The sequence below is a fragment of the Daucus carota genome, chromosome 7 (genome assembly GCF_001625215.2).
Source record: "Daucus carota subsp. sativus chromosome 7, DH1 v3.0, whole genome shotgun sequence".
NCBI lineage: Eukaryota > Viridiplantae > Streptophyta > Magnoliopsida > Apiales > Apiaceae > Daucus > Daucus carota.
In genome coordinates, this window is record NC_030387.2 from 13,497,193 (window position 1) to 13,510,793 (window position 13,601).

Below are 13,601 nucleotides of genomic sequence, written 5' to 3' on the forward strand. Positions count from 1 at the left end.
GACCTTGTTGCCTCGTGTCCCAATGGCACCACATGATTTTACACTTTTTTACTTGGTCCGCCCTTTTTATTGTTCATTAGCTACTAGCTAGCGTAAATTTACAACACCTAAGAGTTGATCCTATTCCTTGTGGCCTGTAGGTTAAATAAAAATGACTTGTTTGTGTCGACTTTTTTAAGTTATATATTTCATTATTGCTAAATCTGCTCTATTATTTCTCAGTTTTAACTTTTAAGTTGTGTTATTTGGTACTAACAAGATCATCAGGGAGATTGATATAAACTCACTTGGAGGATATTCAAGTGCTGTTGTAATCAAATTTCATGACCTTCGATTACAGTTTATTTATAATAGTCGTTATACAGTTGCAGTACAGGACGATTCACGACTGAGCAATTTTGAACCATAAATAGCCTACACTTCAATATGTATATATTGAAGTCTATGCTCCAGGCGAACATCAAATATTTAACTGTTTAAATACAACAGATTCCACAAGCCATGAATATATTAAAAAATCAACCCAAACCCATTTTGTACAGTACTATGAAGAGCTACAAACTATCTACTTGGATGTCTCAAGATTTACTTCTAAAGCAGATCCAAAAATTAGTGCCTCAATATCTTCAAAAAGAGTTTCTAAGAGGTTGTCATTTGAACCTGTAACAGACTCTTTGTCCTTTTGTGAAGTGGGCACGGAAGGCGCTCTTTCTTTCTCCAATTTGTTGCACATATCATCATGGAAAAGCTTTAGTGCATCAGAGGTAGATATAGAATCAACAGACTTGTGCAGTTGAAGAAATTTATTTTGCTTTTCCTCGGATTTTACCAACATTTTCCCTGCTGCACCAGGAAGGCTAGCTAGAGCACTTCATCAACACGACACATGGAAAACCAGATTAAAAGATGCTGAATGCAAACTATTTAATGCATACACATTAGAGGAATATGAGGCTGTCTTTTTAGCATTAGAATTTAGAGGACATATATCTGGTTACCTGGTTACACCTCTAACAAGACCCCACTTGTATCCAACAAACACGGATTCACTGAAGCCGGTATTGAACCCTTCTTGTGCAGAAGCTTCTTTCCCAGCAATGAGACCATCTCTGTACCCTATCTGGTACATTATTAAAGAATTAAGAAATTTAGAGTAAAATGCAAAGTGGTGACTGAACTTTATCCGCTTTTGCACTTTAGTGGCCATAATTTCAAATTTACAAATGGACGGCCAGATATTTTTTTTGTTTTAAACAATTGGTTTAGGGCCACTTTCCTGAGAAACAAACTAATCTTTTTTTTCTTCTCAAAAAGTGGCCCTTAACCACTGTTTTGATGAATTAAAACAATATATGGCCGCCATATTGCAAATTTGAAATTCCGGCCAACAAAATGAAAAAAATGAATAGAAGTCCGGCAACCAATTTGTACTTTACTCAAGAATTTAATGTGCCAGTCAATATGTCATCATTTGATACTGAAAGGGAATTATCAAAAAAGTCCCTATGCATAAACTCAATTAGTAATACTCAATCAATTTCAGTTTGTAAAGTTACTGTATGGAATTGGTCTCTCCTCCTCCACCATTCCCTATCCATATCAGATGGTTTTTCTACATCGTTGTCAGAACCATTCCATGACGATCCATCTTCATTCGACAACACATCTCCAAGACTATCTGAAACAACAGAAATATGTGCTCTATAAATTATAATAAACTTGTAGATAAAGCACATAACAAAGAATCAAGGATTACAAGGATAATAATGAACATAATTAAAGCATAGGAGCCATACAAATCACTAGAGGGAAACAATTGAATAACAAATTTCGAGAACCAAAGTGTTAGTACACATATATCATAATTAAGTACCATAATTTCAGCATGCATACATACATTTTCTCAATATATAATGTAAGATAGGGATGTTTATCTTCAATCAATAGAAACATTCACAGGAGTTATTTACTATGCTGAATTAATAATCAAAGACGCATACCACTTGAATTCAAATGATTAGCTACAGAAGTCGACTTCGAACCCATCACAGCACTTGACGGCTCCAAAATGTCGGAATAGAGCTCATCACTGATACTACTTGCCATCTAAGCAATTGGTTTCAAGTAAAAATGTAAAAATGCAATAGAGGTCTCGCATATTTAGAAATTCTCACAAATTGCACCATACACATTCGCTGAACAGCATAAGCAGGCATGTTAATTATATCATACATAAAGGACAGGGTCAAAAGCAACACCCAATGATGAAAACTAAATTCAATCAGCCATCCAGGCCTATCATAACAACGCCCTTGATCAACACTAACTATTATAGATTACCTAGCAAAATCACAATTTTGTTTAGCACTAGCAAAACTCGTATCTTCACCTTGTTATATTTATAACAATCCCTGTAAAGCTACACATTCAATTACATGAGTATTATACTTTCAGCTACAAGATACAATAACAACATAGCTAATATTTATTGGGTCCTGGTTCCTGGTCATTGATGGCCAGGGACATTTTAACCAGACATCAGCTTCCGGCTACTTTTTGTTCCAACGGCTGAGATAAAGATTTTGTTCCCGGCTACTAGTTACATAGCTGGAAGACAATCTACTGTTTAGCTGGAAGATTGCCTTCCTGCTCCTAAAAATAGCGGGTAGGTTAATTTCAAATTTCTGCCTCTGACGTACTATAAAAGAACAAAAAGTACAAGATTTTCTGGTGAAGTTCTTGTAGAAAAGAGTTTAATGCTTCAAACTACAAACTATAGCAGGTAAGGCTATTTTAAAATCCATAAGCAGATTAAAAGAAACTCAAATATATTATGTAACTGAAGGGACTGGATGCACAAATAAGATGCAATGTAATTGAAGAAATGTAAGCGTAAACTGTTTGTTAATGCACCTCACACTGAACTATATGCCTAATTAGTAACAGTCTGTTGATCGAAGTATTTGTACACTAGACTTACATTATCAAACAATATGATTTTACAGTTTTCTCCAATAGCTATGATTTTAAAGACCATAATCAAACTACTAGTAATGCTTCTGTCTAAATGCCTGAAATCAAACAATATTAACATAATGCTACTGTCTTGCAAATGACCAAGTATGACAGTTATATTTCAATATAAATCAGACAATATATTGAGGATTTATGTTCAGACTCAAGACTAAAGTTATAACGGTTTCACAAAGATTTAATAATATACAGGACCGAGAATTCGGAGCCATATACTTCTGATATTTTTATCTTGGAGTTCCTGCAGGAATTAACACACCAGTAAATATTCAGGAGTTCAGAACCATTCTATTTAGGGGTGTTCATCAAACCGCCCACACCGCATAAACCGCCCGCACCGCTCCACACCACACCGCAAAATGTGGTTTTTCTTTTTCGTGGTGCGGTTGCGGGTTGAAATTTTAACAAACCGCGCGGTGCGGTGCGGGTTGCGGTTTAACACTATACAAATGCGGTTCAAACCGCACCGCACCGCTACTTTCTAATATATAAAAATATATCACATATAATTACAAATATTTATATTATATGTTATCTTCCATATATATATTCAAGTTACTCAACTTAATCTTAATAATTTTACAATAAAATAAGGTTAGTTTTAAGACGACAAATTAAATATTATAATTATATTCGTTTTCTATAAAATAACTTGTTAGTGTTCAAATCTATTCAATCTTCATCATTATCATACTCATATTTTAGTTTATATTTCTTTTGGTAAGCATCGTAATTCTGAAATTTGTATATATGTTTATATTATGAAAATTATTTTTAAGTACATACAACTTAAAATTATATTTATATTGTCGTTCAAAAGTATAAATTTCTTGAATGTATAAACCACGCAAACCGCATAAACCATACCACACCGCACCGCGATTTTGTCGTGTGGTTTACGCGGTTTTTATATCACGCGGTGCGGTTGTGGTTTGCGAATTTTCCCAAACCGCATGCGCGGGTTGGTTCGCGGAAAAAACCGCACCGCCCGCACCGCGAACACCCTTAATTCTATTTTCAGCTTCTGGTGAGCTGTAAATAAATTATGTGGCAAAAACGTTTGCAGAACTTTTATATCATCGAGTCTCTCCAAAAAAAATCTGCCATCACCGCAACTCTAGTGTGTCTAGAATATACACTAACAATGCTTATTAACAATTACAGAACAAGAAATGCATCAAACAGGCACAAATAAGCACACACAATTTGTCAATTTGAACAATTTAAAGCATTACCCTAACCACCAATTCTAATTAACAGCCTAACCCTAACGCTGATTCCCAATTCAAATGGAATGGAGTAAAGTACGAAGAAAACAAAAGACAAAACATACTTGTCAATTAGTGATAAAACTGCCGTAGAATAAGCCCCTTCGAATCGGTGGTTCTCAGCGGCGGAGGTGTGTTTTAGCGGGCCGGAATTTGAATTGTACCGTTTTGTCTTTCTCCTGCCATTTTCGGCCAGCATTGTCGCAATATAATAGTACCTTTAAACAAAGGGTTTTATATCAAACTGGTCACCCGTTACGTCAAAATGTCTCAATTTACCCACCTATCTCATCGGGGACTCGTTTGAGCCACTGTAAACAAAATATATATCATTTTACCCACAATACTATTCATACTTTTTTATTTAATCATTTATCAAAAATTAACCATTTGTTTTTTTGCTACAAAACCACCTCGAGTACCTTCATAATTGTCTCTAGTATTTATCAAAATAATTTGGAAATTAATAAAGCCACATAGCTATTTATTAAAAAAAATATTTAGAAATAAATATATGTATTTATGTGATCACCCTGAGTATGTTGCCTTAGAAATTTCTAAATTATTTTGATAAATAATAGAGACAATTATGAAGGTACTCAAGGTGGTTTTGTAGTAAAAAAACAAACGGTTAATTTTTTATAAATGATTAAGTAAATAGATATAAATAGGGTTGTGAGTAAAATGATATATATTTGGTTTATAGTGGCTTAAACGAGTCCCCGATGAGATGGATGGGTAAAGTGAGACATTTTGACGTAATGGGTGGCCAGTTTGATATATAACCCCTTTAACAAATGTTTAATTTTAATTAATTAATAAATAAAATTTAACAGTTCTATTTTTAATAAATTTATATAAAACAATATATGAATAAAAATATTAGTGTCATTTTTTTATTGTTTTTAAAAATACGTGAAAAAATTGAGAAACAAACGAATCCTAACAAAGGGAATATATTTCAATTAACAAAAAGCTGGTAAATATTATTCTCATTAAAAAAATTTATATCATTAATCCCTTCCCATTTGTAAAAACTGAAGTAATGAACATATTTACAAACTGAGAATGTTTGTACTGCTAAAATATATTCATTTAAACAAAAGACATAATCATTTACACAAAGAAAATGCACACTATATTCTTTTCATATCAAAATCCTACATCTTATAGCCCACTTCTTTCACCAAGTATTGCCAAACTACTCACACCATAAGTGGTTTTCTTCAAATTGATGAGAATTTCCCATGTATAATAATCTGAAAGAAGATACTGGTCAAAATAATTGATTACTATACATTGTGAAAAGCTTGTTTGTTGTGTTATCATGATACAGTAAAATTGCTCCTTCACCAGAGAAGGTTCCTTGGCAAGTCTCATCCTCTAAACTCATACTACAGCAGTAGGCTTACTTTTCTGAGCAAGGGTTCTCTTTGAGACACTCTGTTTAATACTTTAAAGGTAATGTTTGTGTTTGCGATACACTATGTAAGCCTGTTGAATGGTGGCTGAACAGTTTTGTGCCTAGAGCTTGAGCTCCCGATTGATTCAAATCTCCAATCCGTTCAATCAAGAAAAGTTATTAGTTGTCGGAATTTGAATATGCATTTCCACCTAATCATCTGATATCCATTTTGATAACAAAGATTAAGAATGCGTCAACTTCACCTCTACTTGATGATTTTTGTTAGGAATGTGATGAAAAATATCATAACTGCGTAGTGATCATTATAAAATTGCACAAACTTAATTTGTATTCCCTCCCAATTTCATTCTTACCAAAAACCATTGTTTCAGCTGGTGATGAGTTTGAACTTGGTTTCTTTAGTCCAGGCAGTTCAAAGAATCGATACTTGAGCATACGATACAAGAAGGCAGGTGAGGCAATCGTGTGGGTTGCCAATCGAGAGGCTCCCCTTACTGACGCATCAGGGACGCTGGTTTTGAGTAGCGAGGGCACTCTCAATATTTTAAATGGCACAAACAGCACAATTTGGTCATCAAACTCGTCAAAATCAAAATCTATAAAGAATCCTGTGGCACAGTTACTAAAGACAGGAAATCTTGTTATCAGGGCAGGTGATGACCCTGATACAGGTAATTTTCTTTGGCAAAGTTTTGACTTTCCTGACAATACTCTCCTACCAGGCATGAAGCTAGGAAAAAAGATAGCAAAGAACTCATCAGCTGGCCGAGATTGGTCCTGCAGGTCATGGAAAAGCAGTGATGATCCTTCTCCAGGAACCTTCCAGGTTGAGATTGATATCAGTGGTTACCCCCAACTATTTCTGTTGAATGGTTCTACCAAATATTTCCGAAGTGGTCCCTGGAATGGTGTCAGATTTAGTGGTATTCGTACTTCGGGTCCAAATGGCATATTTGTGTTTGATTTTGTCTTCAACGAGGATGAGATATATTATAAAGATGAACTTGTTAGTAGTTCAGTGCTGACAAGGGTAACTGTAGAGCCTGACGGGCGAGTAATACGTTATACATGGACTGATCAAAGTAATAAGTGGGAGCAGTATATATTTCTCCAGGCAGATCTCTGTGATGTTTATGCACACTGTGGGCCATTTGGTAGCTGTAATATATATACCACCTCTCGCTGCGAGTGTTTAAAGGGATTTCATCCCAAAAATCTTACTGCTTGGAGTCATTTAAATTTTGCAGAGGGGTGTGAACCAAAGACAAAATTAAACTGTAGTAGCAAGGATACTTTTGTGAAACAACTAAAGAAGAACTTACCAGATACACACACCTCGCAGTATAATTTCAGCCTGGACCTCAAGGCTTGCGAGAAGAAGTGCCTTGAAGACTGCTCTTGTACAGCATATGCAAATACAAATATTACTGGAAAAGGTAGTGGATGTTTGCTTTGGTTCGGTGACCTAATTGATATCAGAGATCAAGGAGAGGTTGCTCAAGATTTTTATGTACGATTTGCTGCATCTGGATCAGGTAAAACATATATGACCAGTAACTATAGCCTTATACTTGCAGGTCATTGTTAAAAGTTATGGAAAACTTAGTACCGCTTTTGGTTTTTCAGGTGCAAATAATAGTTCCAGAGCAAGGCGAATTGCACTAATTGTATTTTTATCCATAATATTAATTACAACAGTTGTACTTGGCTTCTACATGTGGCGTGTATGCAAGCACAGAAAGCAAATTACAGAAGGTAGATATAAACATATTATGAGATTACTCGCTTCAGAGGCCTTGGTTTCACCAGTATGTATTTTCTCATTAATTTACAGGAGAAATGCTTGAAAATGAAGTGGATTATGAGAAGGAAGATTTACCGTTCTTTGACTTCAGAACTATTTCTAATGCCACCAACAACTTCTCTAACAATTGTAAACTCGGGGAAGGTGGCTTTGGACCTGTCTACAAGGTAATCATACTGTTCCAACTTTTAAGTGCAAGCTGTTTATGAATTTCTGATTTATAAACCCTTATGTGTCTTTACCTAATGAAGATACCTTAAACACAATCACAATTTAAAATTTTATGGGATTTTTTTAAATAAAAAAGGAGAAAAAGATGAACATATTATGATATTAGTATATGCACCATAATCATGAATTGCAGGGTACTCTGGAAGACGGGAAAGAAATAGCAGTAAAGAAGCGCTCAGCATGTTCAATGCAAGGAGTAGAAGAGTTCAGAAATGAAGTATCTTGCATTGCCAAGCTTCAACACCGGAATCTGGTTCGGCTGCTTGGTTGGTCCACCACTGAGGAAGGAGAAAGGATGTTAGTCTATGAATATATGCCCAACAAAAGCTTAGATTACTTTATATTTGGAGGTATAATTATCTTGACTTTCTTAGTCCATTATCTGGAGTACCAATATTTGCACACTCTTTTCACCTTTTTTCATGAAGATATTTCAAACAAACAATGAACTTGTCAAACATGGCAGATAATGCAAATAAAGCATTACTAGATTGGCCTCAGCGTTACAACATAATAAACGGCATTGCCAAGGGACTACTTTACCTTCACGAAGACTCCAGACTAAGAGTTATTCATCGAGATCTTAAAGCTAGCAACATCCTTCTTGACTACAATATGAATCCCAAAATCTCAGATTTTGGTATGGCTAGAAGTTTTGGAGATGGTGAAACTGAATCAAACACAGCAAGGGTGGTCGGAACATAGTAAGACTTTCTACAACAGTGTTAATATTTAATTTCTTTTCTTTATTTTTTCAAGTCATTAAATAATATCTTCATCCAACCTGCAGCGGCTACATGTCCCCTGAGTATGCCATGGATGGAGCATTTTCAATTAAATCCGATGTCTATAGCTTTGGTGTACTGGTGATAGAGATCATTAGTGGGAAGAAAAACAGATTCTTCACTCATCCGGACCACAACCTTAATCTTATGGGCCATGTAAGTAAAAATCTGGCAACTCCCTTTGTACCTTTCAGTACAATACTACCTTCAAAAGCTTACTACAAAACGGCAATTTTTACTTGTCCAGGCATGGAAGAGTTATAAAGAAAACAGGCTTTCAGAACTCATTGATGTATCAGTCCTGTCAAGTGACCAAGATGAAGTGTTTCGAGTTATTCTAATAGGATTACTATGCGTTCAACAATATCCAGAGGACAGACCGAACATGTCATCAGTACTAATGATGTTGACAAGTAAGGCCACGCTGCCTCATCCGAAACAGCCTGGTTTCTTCAATGAAAGAAAACTTGACGAAGCAGATACTTCCCATAGCACGCTTTGTTTGTCTTCATTGAACCAAACCATTACAATTGTTGCACCTCGCTAGAATTCACAAGCAATATGGAATTCTGGTTTTTTTTTTTCAATTAGCAGACCAACTGCTTTGTTTTAATTAGGAAATGATTTGCCTTGCATAGACAGCCAATTTTCTTTTCGCTCATTTTGGTTCTACCATTGAAATATATCATGCCTTGCCCTCCAATGAGATGATCATTTTCTGCAATCAATCGTAAGTTTACAGAAACAAAGGATCTAAATACCTAATAATTACTAGGCACCTAAAAACATTCAAAAGATCGTGATCACGGAGAATTATAACAATGTGGATCAGCTGAGTTCCAGAAGCCTTATTAGTAGCAAGTGAGGAAAGCAGCAGAAATTACCTGATGACGCGATTTATCAGTTGTTCTATCTGGAACATCTCATATATCCTAGATATAATTTTTATTTATTTGGCTGGCATAGAATGTTTCAGAAACAAATGTAATTCATATCTTGAGGTTCAGACTGTTTCTTTCCTTTGTCCATCCATTAGTCCACTAAGATTATCATGAATGGCGGAAGAATTTCAAAATAGTTTGTGTTAGAAAAAACTAGTGTCGTAGAAGTCGGTTGACTCGGCAGTTGACTCGGCCGAGTACTTAGAAATCGGAAGTCAACCGAGTCAAATTTAGCCGACTTCAACGATTACTCGGAAATCGACCGAGTACTTGGATTTCAAAAATACCACTGCGATTTCCGATTTTTATAATTTCATAAAAATTATGGCTACATTGTAAAATCTACTAATTACATGGTCGAAATATGGTAAAAAAAGACGATAGACAATGAATTGCTAAAAAAATCGCAAAATGTTGTCTGTCAAATTCGAAATCAAATTTCCGAGAACAATGGATTTTTATCAGGGATTATATCCTTTCCATATTATCACCTCCCTTTTCAACTAGAAAGAATGTATTATCTGCTCTAATCTGACTAAATATTGTTAAAATGTCTAAATAAGCCCCCATATATTCTAGTTCACATTTAAGTATGATTTACACAAAGTAAAACAAGTTGTCTGTCATTCCCTGATACATGTGATCTTATTTTGTAATCCTCTGGAGTCAAGTCATCTTACCTGATAACAAAATAATCCTGCAGTAGCATAAATAATCTTACACGAAGTCCTGACGAAGTTTACTCTTTGTAGATTAGAGCACTTTAATATTTGGTCGAATATATCATTGCATTGTGTTAAGTTACCAGGTCTCTCAAGCTCGAGTATCAGAAGAACGGTTCAATATGGTATCTTATACTAATATCTCTATCAGCGAAGCATCGAGGAAGTTCATACTAAGGTCATAACTATTTTTTTTTCTTTTTGAAAATTGTCTAATTGAACATAAGAATCTTAAATGAGTTATGGATTCAACCCTTGGGATAGTTTAATAATTTGTGGCAGATAGAATCTTTTCACAACCTTACCTCACCATATATGAAGGAAATTTCAGAGGATTAAAATAGAATGCTAATGCAACATTAAGTCTTGAAGTACTTCCATTCTTTTATGAAGGTAAGCATTATAGCCTTGAAGTTCAAAGTGCTTGTAAGCATGAATAAAATGACGAAAGGCTTTATGCTAGTCTTGTTCTGCTGCTTTTTGTGCTCGTTTATAGTAACATCCAGTGCAGGAGACGTTCTTCGTGCAAATCAGACATTAAAAAATGATGAAACCATTGTTTCAGCTGGTGATGAGTTTGAACTTGGTTTCTTTAGTCCGGGGAGTTCAAAGAATCGGTACTTGAGCATACGATACAAGAAGGCAGGTGAGGCAATCGTGTGGGTTGCCAATCGAGATGCTCCCCTTGCTGATGCATCAGGGACTCTAGCTTTAAGTAGTGAGGGCACTCTCAAAATTTCCAATGGCACAAACAGCACAATTTGGTCATCAAACTCGTCAAAATCTATAAAGAATCCCGTGGCACAGTTATTGAAGACAGGAAATCTTGTAATCAGGGCAGGTGATGATCCTGATGCAGGTAATTTTCTTTGGCAAAGTTTTGACTTTCCTGACAATACTCTCCTACCAGGCATGAAGCTAGGAAAAAAGATAGCAAAGAACTCATCAACTGTCCGAGATTGGTCCTGCAGGTCATGGAAAAGCTTTGATGACCCTTCTCCAGGCAATTTCCATTTTGAGCTTGATATCAGTGGTTACCCGCAAGTATTTTTATTAAATGGTTCTGCCAGATATTTCCGCACTGGTCCCTGGAATGGTGTTAGACTCAGCGGTGTTCCTACTTCCGGTCAAAATGACACAATTATGAGCGATTTTGTTTTTAATGAGGATGAAATATATTATAAGTATGAACTTGTTAGTAGTACGATGCTTACAAGGGCAACTATAGAGCCTGATGGACGAGTAATACGTTATACATGGATTGACCAAAGTAATTTGTGGGAGCAGTCTATATTTCTCCAGGCAGATAACTGTGATGTTTATGCACACTGTGGAGCATATGGTAGCTGTAACATTGATAAGCCCTCTCGTTGTGAGTGTTTAGAAGGATATCAACCCAAATTTCAGATATGATTACAAATCATAAGAAACGGTGTATTAAATTTATGCAAAATCTCATAAATTGATAGAAAATCTGATACATATAATCAAATTTTAGAATTAAAGATGCACACGTAAAATTTCATTCAATAAATCTGAATATCTGTGGATGTATTAAATATCTTTGAGCTTTTAAAATTGAACAAATATCTAAGTTACAGAACTATCTCTCTTCTACACTCTCAAATTATATTCAAACCATATTACCAAAATTGATCAAAGCAGACCAATTCGGCCCTCTTTTCAACTAGTTAATCACATTATGAATAATAGATTAGAAAAATTCAAATCCAACTTAATGAGTTAGGTACAAATTTAATATTTTCCACATTTTCAGCAGATATGTTCTATATTACCGGTTACCGGTTTCTTTAAATATTTTAATTATATATGTGTGTGTGATATTTTACTAACATATCTTGATGCAGAGTTAAATCACGCCCTATTTCCGAGTGTGTTTGGTTCTGGAAGCAAGTATCTGAAAAATGCGAGAAAGTCGTGTTTCTGTGGCACCATCAGTTGCGAAATCACTGGCTACAAACGCTTCTGAAGCCAACATAGGTATAATTTGTAGTCGTACAAAATTTTGGTACAAAATTTTGGTTTCGTCATCTCCTTTATAACTACAAGTCTGTTACATATAGACTTCTTTTACTCTTACAATATTAAAGAGTTTTATACCGTTTAAATTACAAACACTTGAGATGTAGTACAAGATAAAAACTCCACCATTATTCTTTTAAATATAATTTATATACTATTTATATACTATATAATAATAAACCGACATTGGTATAATTTGTAGTCGAACAAAAAATATAATTAGTTGGTAAATATAATCTTGTTAAAATCCAATCCATCAATACTAAAATACTAATAAGATGATGTTAAAATTTAAATTGTAATTAATAAATTACGGTTTCTGCTACTCCCTCTGTCCCATCCAATTGTTTACGTTTGGCGATGGAGGGCATGGCACGCATTTTAAGGCTCATATAAAGTATAGTTCCATAATTTGATTTTTTAAAAAATTCTGAATAAAATTTAAACATTAAACTTTTATTCAGAAAAAGAAAACTTTAAAAATAAGTTGTGGAGGGCATGGCACGCATTTTAAGGCTCATAGATGAAGTCAGGAAATGCTGAAGCAAATATCAGAGATTCAAAGGCAAATGAAGGTTGGGATGAACTTCGCTGAAATGCTTGTGAAACTCCATTGACTCTTAAAGCATGAGATATTTTATAGCATTGTGGAGGCAGCACGGGCGTGTATATAATTCTTAAATTATTAATTATTAATTATAATTTAAATCATAACCCCATTTTATTAGTATTTTAGTATTAATGAATTGAATTCTAATTAAATTATATTAACCAACTGATTATATCTTCTAACAGAAATTTAGCTTTCACAATTTATTATCTATCTATAAATATTTTTCTGATATTGATATGTGACAGTTTATTATTCAATTAATTTTAAATCAAAATTTTCATATATCATATATCTTCATATGCTATGTAATGGTTCATATTTGTAATGATATATAACATGTCGCCTGAATTGGAGATCTACGCCACTCTCAAGGACTCTCATATGGACCCAGATGAAGCGGTTAATAGGCTTCTCTCTCAAGGTCCCCCCCCCCTTTCTATCTATCTATCTCTGTCTGTCTCTGTTTCTCTCTCGGCCTCTATCTCTCTCTCTCTCTCTCTCAATCTTTATCTATGTTTTGTGCATGCGTGTGTAGGTTTTGTGTGTTTTTGATTGTTTGGTTGGATTGATTGAGTTTCTAGGGTTTTTAATGGGGTTGTGATTGTGTATTGAGGGTTTTAGTGATTTAGGGGATTTTAGGGTTTAACAGGGATTGCGTATTGTTTTAATATTGATATAGTTGTAGATTATCAAAAGATTGGTGTTTTTATTTGAATAACTTTGGATATAATATTA

At 34.7% G+C, this 13,601-nt stretch overlaps 3 protein-coding genes across 5 annotated transcripts; 2 read left to right on the forward strand and 1 right to left on the reverse strand.

Moving 5' to 3' along the window:
• Nucleotides 1–389: 389 nt before the first annotated feature.
• LOC108195846 (uncharacterized) lies at nucleotides 390–4,523 on the reverse strand. Of its 3 annotated transcripts, XM_064081297.1 has the most exons (4): nucleotides 4,367–4,523; nucleotides 1,557–1,678; nucleotides 999–1,120; nucleotides 390–869 (listed from the first exon to the last, which is right to left on the reverse strand). In XM_064081297.1, exons 2-4 carry the CDS (start codon nucleotides 1,596–1,598, stop codon nucleotides 566–568), a joined length of 468 nt encoding a protein of 155 aa, XP_063937367.1. In that variant the 5' UTR covers nucleotides 1,599–1,678; nucleotides 4,367–4,523; the 3' UTR covers nucleotides 390–565. The 3 variants fall into 3 exon arrangements, with proteins under 3 accessions (XP_063937367.1, XP_063937365.1, XP_063937366.1); XM_064081295.1 differs by having other exon boundaries at nucleotides 999–1,678; XM_064081296.1 differs by lacking the exon at nucleotides 4,367–4,523 and adding an exon at nucleotides 2,001–2,028 and having other exon boundaries at nucleotides 999–1,678.
• Nucleotides 4,524–6,317: 1,794 nt separating this feature from the next.
• On the forward strand, nucleotides 6,318–9,553 carry LOC108194622 (G-type lectin S-receptor-like serine/threonine-protein kinase At4g27290). The gene is made up of 7 exons (XM_017361576.2): nucleotides 6,318–7,262; nucleotides 7,354–7,482; nucleotides 7,562–7,698; nucleotides 7,896–8,112; nucleotides 8,229–8,466; nucleotides 8,553–8,703; nucleotides 8,795–9,553. Exons 1-7 carry the CDS (start codon nucleotides 6,452–6,454, stop codon nucleotides 9,092–9,094), a joined length of 1,983 nt encoding a protein of 660 aa, XP_017217065.2. The 5' UTR covers nucleotides 6,318–6,451; the 3' UTR covers nucleotides 9,095–9,553.
• A 1,098-nt stretch (nucleotides 9,554–10,651) lies between these two features.
• On the forward strand, nucleotides 10,652–11,623 carry LOC108194623 (G-type lectin S-receptor-like serine/threonine-protein kinase At4g27290). The gene has a single exon (XM_017361577.1). It carries the CDS (start codon nucleotides 10,652–10,654, stop codon nucleotides 11,621–11,623), a length of 972 nt encoding a protein of 323 aa, XP_017217066.1.
• The last annotated feature ends 1,978 nt before the right edge of the window (nucleotides 11,624–13,601 follow it).